Below are 16,671 nucleotides of genomic sequence, written 5' to 3' on the forward strand. Positions count from 1 at the left end.
TCACGAGGTCAGGAGAATGAGACCATCCTGGCTAACACGGTGAAACCCCATCTCTACTAAAAAAAATACAAAAAAATTAGCCGGGCGTGGTGGCGGGCACCTATAATCCCAGCTACTTGGGAGGCTGAGGCAGGAGAATGGCATGAACCCGGGAGGCGTAGCTTGCAGTGAGCCAAGATCGCGCCACTGCACTCCAGCCTGGGTGACAAAGCGAGACTCCATCTCAAAAAAAAAAAAAAAAAAAATCTTGGAGGATCAAGGTTCGTATTTCATATGTAGAAATCTTATGTAATAGGTAAATAAATTAAATAGAAACCTGATATCTAGACTTTCAATCAGAGATGAAGTTTCTAGAGAGCTAACTTATAAATCTTACAGCGGTAAAATTAAAAAATGAATACTTGAAGGATGTATGTACTGACCCTGAGATTACACTAAAAATGGGAGAACTTTTAGGTATTTAAGATGATCTTTAAAAAAAAGACTGACTTTTCATTCTGCTTTAAATTGTTAATTGTTGAATAAATATTTATGAAGTGCCTGTTATGTGTCAATAGGGTTCCAGGTGATGAAGCTACAGTGGTAAGTGAGACAGATAAAGCCTCCACTCTCAGGGAATTTACTTAAATTCAAGTGAGTAAACATGAGCTCGACGAAAGACAAGACATTGAGTAAGGAAGAGAATTCATACAGTGAAAAGCGCCACACAAAAAAACAAAGGGTAGTGGTATATTAAGGATTGAAAAAATTGTTCTGCAAAGAGCCAGATAGTAAACATTTTAAGTTTTGCAGGTCAAATGGCAAAACACATATTTTTTAGGCACTAGGGAAAACAAATTCTCACAAAATAGTTTTTCAAAACTCAAAATATAATAATGCATACATAAAACAGGTAAAGATACGTGAACACAAAGATTAGGCAATACTGTAAATGTCTACTAATGGGGACTGGTTAAAAAAATTCTGTTAGCTGTTTAAAAATTTGTGGTAGAACAACACACCTTGAAACAGAAAAGTATTCAAAGGTATATTGCTAAAGTGAAACGGTTAAGCGGAAGAAAAGTAAAACATCTCATTTGGGGTGAAAGCAACAGCAGACACATTTTATGTGCAATGAAATTTCTGGAAGGATATACAAGTAAATTAATAACCAAATTCTGAGGAGTGGAGACTTTTATATTGTATCTTATTCTGGCAGTTTAATTTTTTTAAAGCTATGACTGTGTTCCTTTATAATTAAAAACTAATAATAAAAAATTTTCAATGAAGAAAAAATTAAGTTTACTATATGAAATAAATCAAATAAGGGTTTGGGCTATTAAGTGAAAAGAAGTAAAGCTGTTAAGTTCTACATGCAGATATAGAAAAAAATTCCTTTTCAAATTTCTTTTAGCCACACTCCTAATTTTTTTTAGGACTCATTTTGTATTGAGTCAGAAATCCCAAAGAACATTTCAGAAGTTACAGAATAGCATGTATACTGATTCTATCCAAACTTAAAAACATATATATATTCAAAAAAATGACTAAAAAGACACATGCCAGTTAATACTGGCTACCTTCTAAGTGGAAAGAAAAGTTGTGCTTACTACTTCATTCAATTCTGTATCATTGGACTTTTAAAAAATAACAAAATAATACATACAAAGAAGGGCAATAGAATACTATAGTCTTTAAGATACTTACAATAAAAACCAACAGCTGTATGCAGCAAAAATAAAGCAAAATCAAAGTAAGCAATCAAAAACAAACTTACAGTTCTGTAGCTTTGCCCCCACTTTCATTTTGATCTAGTAATAACTTTGAAAATGCAGGATAAATATAGGTAAGCTCAAGACCAATAAACATTAATCAAACTTGGCTGTTACACATGTCCTATAATATACATATGTGATGTACATGGCTCATTTAAATTTTTGTGTTGTATAAATTACATAAGAAGCTGAATTTGGAATTAACTGGGAATTGATGTTTTTTTCAATCCAAATATAAATAATATCCATCACTAGATAAAAAGCCTTTCACAAAATTACACATTTGGGGGTTTAAAAATATAAGTTAAATACCTATCATATATGTGTTCACATTACTGGTATGAGCACATGTTGCAGACTGAGACATATCAGATGTTCTCTGAACAGATTTTAAAAAGGCATCTTTATCTTTAGTCCTTTTAACATGTTCTCAAGGAGAGAATTATGTAATCAACTTGAAATCAAGTTAAGTAACACACCTTTTCTTTATAGGTCTGAATTTCAGCTCCATGGGGACTTAGTTTCTAAAACTTAATAATTTCAACCTCTTCTCTTTGTTCCTCCAGCTAAATCTCCAACTTACTTCTCTCTTGCCTCCTCCTACAACCCTATCCCTTATTCCCTCAGCCCCACATCCTACATATACCTATGGCAAACATACAGCCATATAAATTATTAAAACTACAAATCATAAGATCCCTAATACTTGTCTCATGAAAGCATATATTTAATTTGTGCTTTGGAAGTGTGAAGACACTTTATTTTTGAATGTTCTACGTAGTGTGAAAAGCACTGCTGTAGAACACACACACAGAGACAAAGAAATAAATTCCCATCCTGCCACATAGCAAACAATAGGAGAGACTGACTCTGCGGCAGAGGGAGGTGGGTTTCCCAGATGAGTTAACACTGGAGTTCAGCACTGACAAATAAAAAAGCTTACTGGACATGCAAGGAGAGGGCCATGGGTGGCAAACATGGGCAAAGAAAGGGCATTCTGAAAGTTCATTCCATACTCAGGAAGGAGGGTTGAAGTAATAGCGGGGAGAGAATGACAGAACAAGAGGCTAGAAAGGGGGTTCAGGTCAGCAACACTTCTTCTTCACCCTGGTAGTGACATTTCTTTTACGTGCCAAGAACTGAATCCAGTTTGCAGTTTTCTTACCTCTGTGATATCTTAGTGCTTCCTTTACCCTTTCCGGTAAATAGTTTAATTAACTTTATACTTTGGTAACAATCTTCACATTAACTTCGGATCAAATAACTGGAGTGTCTTCTGTCTCATGAATGACACTTCACTAATATAAAAATCACTACAAATGTCTTAGGAAAGTAATGACTCATTAAATCTTTGTTCTAAAAAGAACACTGGTAGCCATGTAGAGAGTGTGATGTGTCAGAACAGGTTACTGGGTTTAATAATCGCTCTAGTGGTTAAGTGGCAACTGAAATATAAAGGAAGAAACCATGTGCAGAATGACCTTCACTAAACTGTTATTAGGTTATGTCCTGAGGTTTTTATTTAAGTTGCTATAATAAAACATGAACTTTACTACTGTACTTATATTTCCTTCTAATACCGAGATGGAACTAGGTTTCCTCCCTTTCTACACTAGCTGCTAGGAACTTTAGAGTCAAAATTGAAGGTGAATCAGAACTATGCTTATCTTTGTAGAAGCATTTTTTCTCCCACCTTTCCTTGGACCCAATTATATGTTTCAGTGCTTAATTGTATATGCCTTTTATTGAAAACTGTCTCAAATCTGTTAAGTGATGGATATATAATTATTCAAAGTCGAAAGTTTTCTTCTTTGTAACAAAACTTTAGATTATATAACTGTGACAATTTTTGCCTCAAGACATGAATAGACGCAAAAAAAAATAACTTGACATCCCACACTGAAAGTCCAAACAACAATGAACATTATGCTATAACGCTCTGATAACAATACATGACAAATACAACAACTTCAGCTTCAACTGTCTGAGGAAAAATCTGCTTTTACAAAATTACTAACACTTTTCTGTGTGTTATAGAAAAAGGTAAGTGAGGCCACTTAGATTAAAATAATCTCCCTTATTCTTTTCCACACCCTGGGTAAGATATATCTTGCCTGAGAAGTGTCTCTGTTTTCATTCTACTGCTTAGATTAGGATTACTAAAAGATACCTAATTCTGTGGTTAGAGGTAGTCTCTTTTTTCTTTTCTTTTTTTTTTTGAGACGGAGTCTTGCTCTGTCGCCCAGGCTGGAGTGCAGTGGTGCGATCTCGGCTCACTGCAAGCTCTGCCTCCCGGGTTCACGCCATTCTCCTGCCTCAGCCTCCCAAGTAGCTGGGACTACAGGCACCCACCATCACGTCTGGCTAATTTTTTGTATTTTTAGTAGAGATGGTGTTTCACCATGTTAGCCAGGATGGTCTCAATCTCCTGACCTCATGATCCGCCCGCCTCGGCCTCCCAAAGTGCTGGGATTACAGGCGTAAGCCACTGCGCCTGGCCAGAGGTAGTCTCTTTTTTATGTACTTCTGTTTCACTTTAGAGGAAGTACCATTCAAATTAACAGAACAAGTCAATCTCCCTTTAGTTTTTTGCATCAAGTCATAATCTAGAGTTAAGAGGGCTGCAAGTAACTCTAGCACTTGCTGCACAAGGCTTAACCATCTATTTGTTCATTTGGTACCAATATGGCAATATAAAATCACATATGAAAATTACCTGAAGGATTGGAAAAATCCAACATACTGGTAGTAGGCTGCAGGAGATCAGGGCTGCTGGATGAGAGTGTTCCAGGGATGGGCATTATAGCCAGACTATGCCTACAGTGCCTTGTTCCCACAATGCTGTCATCTTGTGATTGGCTTAGGCCTCCGTCACTTCAAAAGAATGTCATATATCACTTTAAAGTATTTGAGAGTAAGTAGTAAACGTTTCTGTTCCCTGTGCACTAAGGCATAAAAGAACCAATTCAAAGAGGTGATTTAAACAATTGAAATACTACAGCAATTTTTAAAAGACAATTGTAATGATGAAAATGGCACTAAAATTTTTAACAATTACATTAAAATAAAATCTAACTTATACATCTAAGTAATTCTACTACATCCTAATTAAATTGTCTTATTTAGTGTCTACCAGTTTGGGTGAAGAAACTGAACCTGAGTATTTAGGGAACCCTTCAAATTTGCCAGTTTTAGTGGACACTAATACATGTATCCAAAAATGCACAGCCACACCATAGCAAGGTGTTCTCTTTCTCTTTCCCTTTCTCCAGAAAATCCTGGTGATCCTCTAGGAAAAAGAGTCTACATTCAAACCAAAAACTATGGCAGGTAATAGATAACAATGGGGCCAAGGTCAAGTTGACAAAGTAAGAGTGGTCTTTAAACACTGGACCAGAAAAAAAATAGAATTACGAAAATTACAGTCTCTAAAGTTCATTCTAAGGGTACATTATTTCTTATTTAATCTCTCAAGTCTAATTATTTAAGCAAACAAAATATTCTTCCTTTAAAATATTTTAGAAATGTGACATAGGCAACTTCTAAATCCACCTAGAGAAAAAATAAAAACAAAGAAACAAACACTGTCACTTAGGTTTTAGATACCCCCAAATTTTAGCTTACTTAATTAAGCAAAACAGTTCTACAAAAACATAAGATAGCAGTGAAAAAAATTTCCATCAACATCAATAACCAAAAACTACTTCTAAGGGTTGTGCTTACATTAAAACCAATGCTCTGTTACTATTAATTCTTGTCTATATTTTATCAAATGCAGCATTCTGCCTAGTACTTGCTATACATACCAACAGAAGTATCACAGAATACTTACCTATTATCATGAAAAAGATTAAAGTAGAGTATTATAAATGAATAATATGAAATACATTTAAATTACATTAGATGTAGAATATAGGATTTTACGTAGATTAGAAAACTATGCAAGATGGAGAGTTAGACTGTTAAATAAACTGCTAAAGGACTGTTAATAGTCAGACATGAAAGAGAGGGCCAGGATATGACAGAGCTGAAGAGTCAGAGAAAAGCAAAGAGACATGGAAGAAAGCAAAGATTAGTGTTTCAAGGGCAAGCTTTGATGTCAGACAGACCTGAGCTACTAGCTGCTTGACTTCAGGCAAATTTCGTTCTCTTTATAAACTTTGGTTTTCTCATCTGTAAATGTGAGCAATACTTTCTCCCCCAGGAATACTGAAAAATCAGGTAATATAGGCGAATGTTGTGGTGTAAAGGAAAACAGGACTTTAATTCTTAAGAATGGACTTACTTTTACAAAAATTAAAATGAGAATAGGGCGGGGCACATTGGCTCACCCCTGCAATCCCAGCACTTTGGGTGGCAGAGGTGGGTGAATCACCTGAGTCAGGAGTTTAAGACCAGCCTGGCCAACATGGCGAAACCCCGTCTCTACTAAAAATACTAAAATTAGCCAGAAGTCGGGTGGCGCGTGCCTGTAATCCCACCTACTCGGGAGGCTGAGGCAGAAGAATCGCTTGAACCCAGGAGGCAGAGGTTGCAGAGAGCTGAGATCACGCCATTCCACTCCAGCCTGGGTGACAGAGCAAGACTCCGTATCAAAAAAATAAATAAAAAAAAATAAAATGAGAATTGTACAAACCCAGAAGGGAGAATTATTTATTTTACTCAGTTTATATTAAAAAGTAGAGGCAGGTCCGAGTAAAGGTACTAGAGAAACAGGAAGTGCTTTCCTGGGGAGAGAAGGCAGTCTAATTTGACAGATAAAGCAAAGGAGATATCTCATTTGATAAATAATTTGCATTTACTCTAAATTGACTCCTTATAATTTGGTTTGTATTCCTAAAGATTAGAGTTAAATGTTCTAAGGTTAGGTAAGAGAAAATAAGAGGAAAAAGGGCTTTCAAAGGTATTTAAAGTATACAGAAAATAAAGATTTTTTTAAAAAACAGTCTTTCTTTAATTGAATTTTGAAAACAAACACATCAATTTTTGGACACAGAGGGTGCGACAACAATCCAAGGAAGCAAACCATTAAAGAAGTTGTCCAGTCCTACTAATAATAAAGTAGAAGCAACTTTAACAATGTTAAAAAGTTACAATTTTCTATTAAAGGGAATTAACTGCATCAACTGCAGCAAGCTGAATCACTATACAAATTAAGATGTACAGAAAATACGAAAAGTTCTTATATCTCTTGCTGATGCTATTTAACATCGCTTCTGCTTTTGAATGCTCAATAGAGAAAACACTGTATAGCTATAAATATGTAAAGCTGGTTACAAATTCGTAGTAATTAAAGTGTGAGGTGCATAAATGAAAACTATACTGCTATGTACAATCCATGCTATGCTATGAATGAAACAGTATTTAGTTGGCAAAATATCCATGCTTATTTGAAAGCTGAGTTGATAAAGCCCATTTGGCAAGTAATTGTATCATTCTTACCAAAACAGTCTCCTGAGAAGGTGATGCAGTAACAGAAGAAAAATCGTTTAAAAATATTCCTCAATACTTCCCCAACACTAAATTTACTTAGGATAAAAGTACTCGGTTTCATATTATGAAACTAAAAAGGCTACATAAATATCGCCAATATGTAAATAAAAAAGAATCCTAATATTTAAAAAGCAAACAAAAAATACGTTGACAAGAAATGGGGAGGAAAAATATAATTCCAGTTAAGCAAGCAAGGCAGTTTATTTCTGGGATTGTTACAATGAATAACACAGAGATGTTACTTAGGCAACTGTGATTTTAAAAACAAAATAAAAGCTATGTGATTTTTAAAAAAGAAAAACAGATTGCCTGAAATGTGAAGAATTCTTAGGTCAATAAAAACCATACTTCCGTCTTAACTTACAGATGTAATTCAAACTAGTAACATTTTTCACTTTAATTTTTAGGAACATTCTTTTAAAATTATATCATGGTTTGTTTGGGATTTTGGAATTATCTATTCTTATCTCAAGTATTTGTTCTTTCCTTACATTCTTTCTTTTCTATGACAACTCATCCTCTACTCTTACAGAACTGAGTGCTGCTAAAGGCAGAGAACAAGTTTCTGTTCTTGGTGCCTCTTCCAAAGAGGTCTGGCACACAGGAGATGCTCAGAAATTGTGAAACTGAACTCATTAAACATTTTTTTCAATTAAAAAATAACAAATGTTCAAGAAGAAAACTTGTAAAATACAGAAAGAAAGCAGAGAAGGAAGGGAAAAATTACCTATGAAACTATGCCTTCCAAAAACCACAATCAACATTTTGATATTTTTCCTTCTAGTCATTTTTCTGATGTGTAGTAGAATTTATTTAACCAATCCTTGTAGTTGGACATTTAGGGTGCTCCAACTTTTAGTGTAGATAAAACAACTTGGAGCATCTATATATAAATCTTCGTCTAATTACTATTAGAAACAGAACTACTGAATCAAATAATTTCGTCATTTTAAAATATTTATTGGCTAGTGCGGTAGCTCAAACCTGTAATCCCAGCACTCTGTGAGGCTGAGGCGCGTGGATCACCTGAGGTCAGGAGTTCCAAGTCAGGAGTTCCAGACCAGCCTGGCCAACATGGTGAAACCCTGTCGCTACTAAAAATAAAATTTATTTATTTATTTATTTATTTATTTATTTATTATTTTTTTGAGTCGGAGTTTCACTCTGTCACCCAGGCTGCAGTGCAGTGGCACGAGCTTGGCTCGCCACAACCTCCATCTCCCTGGGTTCAAGTGATTCTCCTGCCTCAGCCTCCCGAGTAACTGGGATTACAGGCATGTGCCACCATGCCCAGCTAATTTTTGTAGTTCTCTTGCCTCAGCCTCCCAAACAGCTGGGATTACAGGTGTACACCACCATGTCCAGCTAGTTTTTTTATTTTTGGTAGAGATGGACTTTCACAATGTTGGTCAGGCTGGTCTCAACCTCCTGGCCTCAAGTGATCTGTCCACCTCGGCCTCCCAAAGTGCTGGGATAACAGGTGTGAGGCACCGTGCCCAGCCAGAATTTTGCCACTTTTAAAGCTTTTAATAGAAAGGCATCACTTTATATTAGCACACCAGTCTAAACTTTTATAAACTTATAACATTTTCAATTCTGTCCCTGACCATTCTTTTTGTCAATCTGTGAGGAAACAAATGGTATCCAGTATTAAACTGTATATCCTGGATCAATATCAATACAGATCCTCTGAGTCATGTTTTCTGCCTATTTTTCCATTGAAGTTTTAGTGATTTTTTTTCCTATTTGATTTCTGAGAGCTCTTTATATATAAAGGGTAGTATACCTTTGTGTAGCAGAAGGAATTGTCTGAATTCACTTCAGATGACTGTCAAGAAATATAAGATACATTCTCCGAAATGCAAAAAGGCCAGTCTGATAGGTAAGACAGCTCTCCCAACAAAACAGGCTCCAGAAACCTTTGACTTCCAAGATAAACTATTTTTTCTGTATTTATGTGGCTGAAATAATTAGCATTTTACTCCTTGGAAACATGTTTGGAAGGGACAGACAGGTTAATATAAACTTCTGCAGTGCAGCATTTTATTCATATTTATATTCATAACCAAGCATTTTCTTGTTGGCACAAAGCAAGAGACCCAATAATCCCTTCTGAGTTTAAGCAAAACTATTTTTACCAGATAGTCCTCTTTTTTGGGTACCAATATAAAGTTATAATGCTTGAAAATACTCAACTGACTGTTCCTGGCGACCTCAGTTTTACACCTCTTGCTGTAACCAAAGACAGAATTCAGGTACAGTAAACTAATTCCCACACCCTCACCAAAGGATAATGTGGAGATGAGATACTGATTTAGCTGCCTAAAACTTGAGTACAGCTGGTGAGAATGTGATAGTAACAAGTTGAAGAGAGTTATAATTACAGTCTTGTCTGTCTTTAGACGATACATGTCACAACTGTGTCGCTGGTCAAAATGAGACGCAGTTAATGGAAGAAAGATCTATTCCAGACAAAACCCATTAAGGCTTCTGGAAGTGGAACTCAGGGCATTACCCCCTGAGGAATTCTCCTCATGCATTCTTTTCTGCCTTCTGGATCCTCGGTTTTGTCCCTTTTTCACAGTGACTTCCAGTCATCCCCAACCGTCCCTGACCTCTTCAGTGTGGGCTGGCCCCTCTAACATTCTCCTTACTCGATCCCCATTTGTGAGACCATGCCTTTTCTTACAGTGTTTGCTACAGTACACTTGACATTCAAAATTTTGGTATTTTAAAGTAATGATTTTTATAAGCCACTCACCTCAAGGATAGAATGAGTAATGAACTTTTAGAAAAAACTCAGGGTATTTTAATCCTCTGAGTTCCAAATTAAATGAGGAGAAAATGTGTTTCCCTGACTGGAAATAAGAACTCAGGAAGACGAGGATATCTGATTGGAAAAACTTCGAGATTTTTAATTATTAAAAAAATATTTAAAAATAGCTATCATTAAAGATGAGAGTTGACACAATTCCAAGTTGCCTCCCAATTGTTCTCTCTGCTATCACTGCTATATTATGCTGTATCCACAACCCCAAATCACTAACACAGCCATCAGAGAGGTCTTCCTAAAAGAACAAATCTTATCAAATCCCATGTCTTCTTATGGCTCCCTGTCATGACATGATGAAGTCTATTATCTTTAGCATAATATTCAAGGTCCCTCATAACCTACTTCTCTTGCTCTGGCTCTAGTTACATATACAGAAACACAATCTATTCAAACCTAACAAGTTTGTTCCTGCCTCCACTTATCAACCTGTAACATGAGAACTTTGCAATTTGCTTAGATTATCAACTCTTGGAGGATAAGAACCTTGATCTATTTATCTTCCTGTCTCTGGCTTAGTATATAATAAATGTGTACAGAATAAGGGTTCCTGATGTGAATTTCTCAGAGGTAAGGACCATCTCTTTTTGTTCCTATAACTATAATCTGGCACAATTACCAGGAACTTTCAGGAGGCAAGTAAGTATTTTCTTTTAATGTATTTTTTGAACTTGCTTCATTTCATTCACTGATTATTCACTGTCTTAACTTATTCAATAAATACAAACTGAGGGCCTGCTATGTGCTAAGTATTGTACTGCTCTTGATTAGAACTTTTGTAATTGCTTCAGGAAGCTGCTAATGTAATATATACTAGAGTCATCGCCAATCATGACACTTTAGTGGACTAATTCCATCAGTATTTTACAGACCTTAATTTACATTTAAAATCTTCAAGTATTACTAAGTTTTGGTGATATCCTATTTTGGAAATAGAAATAGGTCTGATTAAAAAGTTCAACTTTAGAATTCAAGAAGGAATAAATGGTGCTGCAAAGGAAAAATGATTAAAAAAAAAAAAACTGGTGAATAAGTCCCAAGATTTAAGGTGTACAATTTGTAGGGATCAGGAGACTAAAAGTGGACCAAAAATATTTAAAAATGGATTTCATAAAATAAAATGGACAGTCTTCCCCAAAATTCAAAATAATGCTATTACATAATCTGAAAGTAGTAACGTCATGAAAGTGATAGGGAGAAGTTCAAATGTATTCTTATTTGAGTACTGTTTGAAGACTTTATGATACATTAGTTATATAACAAAGCAAAACTTACCCAAGCCTCCCCCCACCCCAAATAAAAACTTTACAGTGAAGATGAAAATTCCTGCATAGCTAAGATTGGCATTACCTACCTAAATAGCTTTGGAGGCAAGATACTAAATCGTGTTTTATCCAAAATCTTCCTGATTTTGTTTCTTCCACCTGAAACAGTATTTGCTTTAACTTTCTTACTTCCTTTCTCCTGTGATGTCTGTTCAATATCTCCTGGCACATGCTGGATAGAATGGCGATTACTTTTTTTTTCAGCAATTTTGGGAATATGAGGAACACCAGATTTCTCTTGTTCAGTCCTAAAAAGTAACTCTTTGAACACTGTGGAAATAAAACAAATGCGTCATTTCATTTCATTTCTTTTCTTCTCTTCAGAAAATTTTTATACCAACAACAAATTTTAAGGATAAACACAGTGACTTTCCATTATTTGAACTTTCTCAGTCTCATTCAACTAAACACTGTCAAGTATTCACCCGTCCTTTAGCAGCTATATCTTTTTCTTTCTTTAGTTTTTATACCTGATTATACTTCTGATGTTGCCCAACACTAATAAAAGGAAAGTCAGTGGGGGGAAAGGGAAAGGAAGTGGGCAGGCTGCAGGCAAGTTTGAAAAAAAACAGAGGTTCCTATTTAGGTAATAAGTAATATAACTGCTAATCAACTAATTTTATAGAAACAGATATTTAGGTTCTATTGTATGTTATTTCTTATAATACAGCTGACCCTTGAACAACACCAGTTTGAACTATGTGGGTCCATTTATACTTGAATTTTTTTCAACCAAACGTGGATTGAAAATACAGTATTCTTGGGATGCAAAAACCTGCGTATGGCTCTGAAGAACCAACTGTGGGTCTTGAATATGCACAAATTTGGGTGTACATGGGGTGGAGGTCCTGTAACCAACCCTATGCATATACCGAGGGATAACTACATATGTCACTTGAGATGAGACCTCACTACTGTAGTCAGGTTCAGATTGTAAAATTTAGATGAGAAAAGCTTTGCTGGACTTTATTTTTACTTTTACCAAAAGCAGTAATTTTGGTTATTGATTGATTGACTGATTTTGAGACAGAGTCTCACTCTGTTGCCCAGGCTGGAGTGCAGTGGCACAATCTCAGCTCACTGCAACCTCCATCTCCTGGATTCAAGCGATTCTCTTGCCTCGGCTTCCAGAGTAGCTAGGATTACAGGCATGTATCACCACACCCGGCTAATTTTTGTATCTTCAGTAGAAATACGGTTTCCCCATGTTGGCCAGACTGGTCTCGAACTCCTGACCTCAGGTGATTCGCCCACCTCGGCCTCCCAAAGTGCTGGGATTACAGGCATGAGCCACCATGCCCGGCCTAATTTTGGTAATTTTAATTTGGTAATATATATCGATTCCTCACGGTCACATTTATGAGGCTATGTCATTCAGTAAAGCTGCTAAAAAAATATCCACTTCAGTGGTCTGAAGTAAAAACAAGTAACAACCAATCATATCTTAGATACTGCTTTTTTTTTTTTTTTTTTTAAATTTTGAGACAGAGTTTCGCTCTTGTTGTCCAGGCTGGAGTGCAATGGCGCAATCTTGGCTCACCACAACCTTCACCTCCTGGGTTCAAGAGGTTCTCCTGCCTCCCAAGTAGCTGGGATTACAGACATGCATCACCACACCTGGCTAATTTTGTATTTTTAGTAGAGATGGGGTTTCTCCATGTTGGTCAGGCTGGTCTCGAAGTCCCAACTTCAGGTGATCCACCTGCCTCGGCCTCCCAAAGTGCTGGGATTACAGGCGTGAGCCACCATGCCTGGCCTTTTTTTTTTTCCTTTTTTTGAGAAAGGGTCTCACTCTGTTGCCCAGGCTGGAGTTCAGTGGTGTGATCAGGGCTCACTGCAGCCTGGACCTCCCTAAGCTCAGGTGATCCTCCCACCTCAGCCTCTTGGAGCAGTTGGGATTACAGGAGTGTGCCACCATGCTGGGTTGATTTTTGTATTTTTTTGTAGAGATGGGGTTTCGACATGTTGCCCAGGATGACCTCGAACTTCTAGGCTCAAGAGATCTGCCCGTCTCAGCCTTCCAAAGTGCTGGGATTACAGGCGTTAAGCCACCGTGCCTGGCCTCAGATATCTTTCTATCAAGTCTAACTAAGTCTGGTGAATTATTTCATCCTTAATGAGGGTGCAGGTACATTTGGGAAATTACCTGTTTAGCAATCTATTTGCCTACACCAAATTTTTGCCTTGTGAGGATGGCTACATCTCCTTGGGATAAAGCAAAGATAAATCTGTATAAGGTTAAATATCTAGAAACGATGAGTCATGGTGCCTCAAGAAGTCTGAATTACAGAGAAACAGTGGTTGCGTATTCTTAGAATAGACTTAAATGGCTTCAGCTGCATAAGCTGTGGAAGCAAACACTCAGCTTATCATTACATACAGCTTTCAGCAGTATATGCTGCACCTTTTTTTATTTTTTAAGTTGTAAATTGTGTAAATATGCCCACTGAAAAATCCAATCACAGAGAATTTTTTTGGAAAACGACAGAAAAGGAAAGTAAGAGTTTCCCACAAAATCAAAGAACTTACAAGTAAGATAGAAATGGATAAAGCCTTAAGAATGGATTAAAATACTTACAACTTGGTATTCACTTGTAAAATCTGGACTGATCTGAGGGCTTCAACAGAAGGATGATACCACATTACCAAACCACAGCGCAAGTTTATGAAAAGCACATTTTTCTGCTATCAAAATGATGGAGACTTTTTAGAAGTTACCTTCCATAAAGTCTGCATGATTAAAATAAAATAACAAATTTCACTTGATTTTAAGCCATATGGTAATATACACACACACACGTGTGTGTATGTGTGTGTGTGTATACATGCATATATGTACATTTATATATGCATTTTTTGGAAACAGGGTCAGGTCTCACTCTGTCATCCAGGCTGGAGACCATAGCTCACTGCAGCCTTGACTTTATGGGCTCATCTGATCCTCCCACTTCTGCCTCCTGGGTAGCTGGGATGACAGGCATGTGCTACTGCACCCAGCTCATTTTTTCTATTTTTGTAGAGATGTGGTCTCACTATGTTTCCTAGGCTAGTCTTGAACTCCTGGGCTCAAATGATCCTTCTGCCTCGCCCTCCCAAAGTGATGGGATTACAGGGGTGAGCCACCACGACTGGCCAATACTTTTTAAATCTAAAATTCAGACATTCATTCAAAAAATGTCAACCTATAAATATAGGTCAGGCACTTCACTTGATGTTTGTATATTACTACTGTTGTGGAACTTACAGTCAGTCTAAGACGCATAAAACATAACCAGAGGAACTACTTAAAACAGTAGGAAAGGGCAATCTTCCTTAAGCAAGTCATCCTGTAAAAAGAAATCAGAAAGATGAGAAGATTTTAACTAGGCAAAGGATGAGTAATCTTAGGTAGAGAAAATCTCAAGTTCAAAGTCCCTGTGGTAGAAGGAGAGTTCAAGAAAATTAAAATGACTAGAGAACAAGGTAGAGATGAGGCCAGTTAATGCTATACTAAAGTATTCAAATTTTCTGTTAGAGCAAAAGGAAAACTTTGAAGGGGCGATTTCCTTAGTAGTGTGTATATAAGGTAACTGAATTATTTTTTAAAATTGTTAAATTTGGCTGGGTGTGGTGGCTCATGCCTGTAATCCTAGCACTTTGGGAGGCTGAGGAGGGTGGATCACCTGAGGTCAGGAGTTCGGGACCAGCTTGGCCAAAATGGTGAAACTCCATCTCTACTAAAAATACAAAAATGAGTGGGGCACGGTGGCGCATGCCTGTAATCCCAGTTACTCCAGAGGCTGAGACAGTAGAATCGCTTGAACCTGGGAGGCGGAGGTTGCAGTGAGCCGAGATCGAGCCACTGCACTACAACCTGGGCCACAGAGTAAGACTCTGTCTCAAAAAAAAAAAAAAAAAAATGTTAAATTTCTCCACTGGACATGAGTATGTAATTATAAGTAAAAATTTGTGGAGCTTGTAGTTTGTTTTAAAGAAGAGAAATGATTGCGTTAAATTAAAAAAAATAGGGACAAAAATGAAAGGATAGTGAGTGCACATAACTACAATGCTATTAAACAGCAATATCAGACATTGTACATGAATCAAAAGTAAAAGTGCCAAAGAATCTATAAAAGCTTAATAAAACTGACTACATAAAAATTAAAAATGTCTCTTCCCACATATGTATATATGCGTTCACAAACACATGAAACAAAAGTCAAAACACAAACCACTTAGGGAAAATACTTTCAACTTTTCAACTCTTTAAAAAGAGTTGAAAGATACTATTTTAATTTATAAAGTGCTCAAACAAGTCAATAAAAGATGAGTAACAATATAAAAAGGGGCAGATGAAGTCAAGACTTTACAGAGGCCGGGCGTGGTGGCTCACACCTAAAATCCCAGCACTCTGGGAGGCCGAGGCAGGTGGATCACGAGGTCAGGAGATTGAGACCATCCTGGCTAACACAGTGAAACCCCGTCTCTACTAAAGAATACAAAAAATTAGCATGGTGGCGGGCACCTGTAGTCCCAGCTACTCGGGAAGCTGAGGCAGGAGAATGGCATGAACCCAGGAGGCGGAGCTTGCAGTGAGTGGAGATCGTGCTACTGCACTCCAGCCTGGGCAACAGAGCGAGACTCCATCTCAAAAAAAAAAAAAAAAAAAAAAAGACTTTATAGAAAAGAAATGCCAAAACACACAAAAAAGGTGTTCAACCTTACTTGTTATTAAATAATGTATATCAAAATTTAAAAGACTGATTATACCCACTGCAGAGGCTTTTTTTTTTTTTTTTTTGAGACAGAGTCTTGCTCTGTTGCCAGGCTGGAGTGCAGTGGTGCGATCTTGGCTCACTGCAACCTCCGCCCCCAAGGTTCAAGTGATTCTCCTGCCTCAGCCTCCCGAGTAGCTGGGACTACAGGTGCATGCCACCACACCCAGCTAATTTTTGTATTTTTAGTAGAGACAGAGTTAGCTAGGATGGTCTCAATCTCTTGACCTCGTGATCTGCCTGCCTGGGCCTCCCAAAGCGCTGGGATTACAGGCGTGAGCCACTGTGCCCGGCCAAGACATTCTTATACACTGATGAATGAAGCATAGATCGTGATAAACTTTCAGAAAGTAAAACCCTGCAGTGTCTGTCAAAAGTAATTCCACTTTGAGAAATGTATCATATAGATGGATCTATATGAGCATAAAAGTACAAAGAATTTTTATTATATCTCTGTTAATAGCAAAAACTATAAACAATCTAAAATATCTATCAATATGACATTAACTCAACAG

At 37.0% G+C, this 16,671-nt stretch overlaps 1 protein-coding gene across 9 annotated transcripts in view; it reads right to left on the bottom strand.

Moving 5' to 3' along the window:
* The window catches only part of RAPGEF6 (Rap guanine nucleotide exchange factor 6), a 215,353-nt gene that overhangs the window by 44,765 nt on the left and 153,917 nt on the right, over positions 1-16,671 (bottom strand). For 6 of the 9 annotated variants that reach the window (XM_003829321.7, XM_003829323.6, XM_003829322.6 and 3 more), the window contains 2 exons: positions 11,432-11,672; positions 4,471-4,628 (listed from right to left, as the gene is read on the bottom strand). In XM_003829321.7, the coding sequence (XP_003829369.1) occupies positions 4,471-4,628; positions 11,432-11,672 (399 nt within the window). Of the gene's footprint in view, positions 1-1,686; positions 1,702-4,470; positions 4,629-11,431; positions 11,673-16,671 lie in introns of all 9 variants that reach the window. The other 3 variants (XM_003829324.6, XM_034960451.3, XM_055112619.2) reach the window with 1 other exon arrangement.

This window comes from Pan paniscus, chromosome 4 (genome assembly GCF_029289425.2).
Source record: "Pan paniscus chromosome 4, NHGRI_mPanPan1-v2.0_pri, whole genome shotgun sequence".
Classification (NCBI taxonomy): domain Eukaryota; kingdom Metazoa; phylum Chordata; class Mammalia; order Primates; family Hominidae; genus Pan; species Pan paniscus.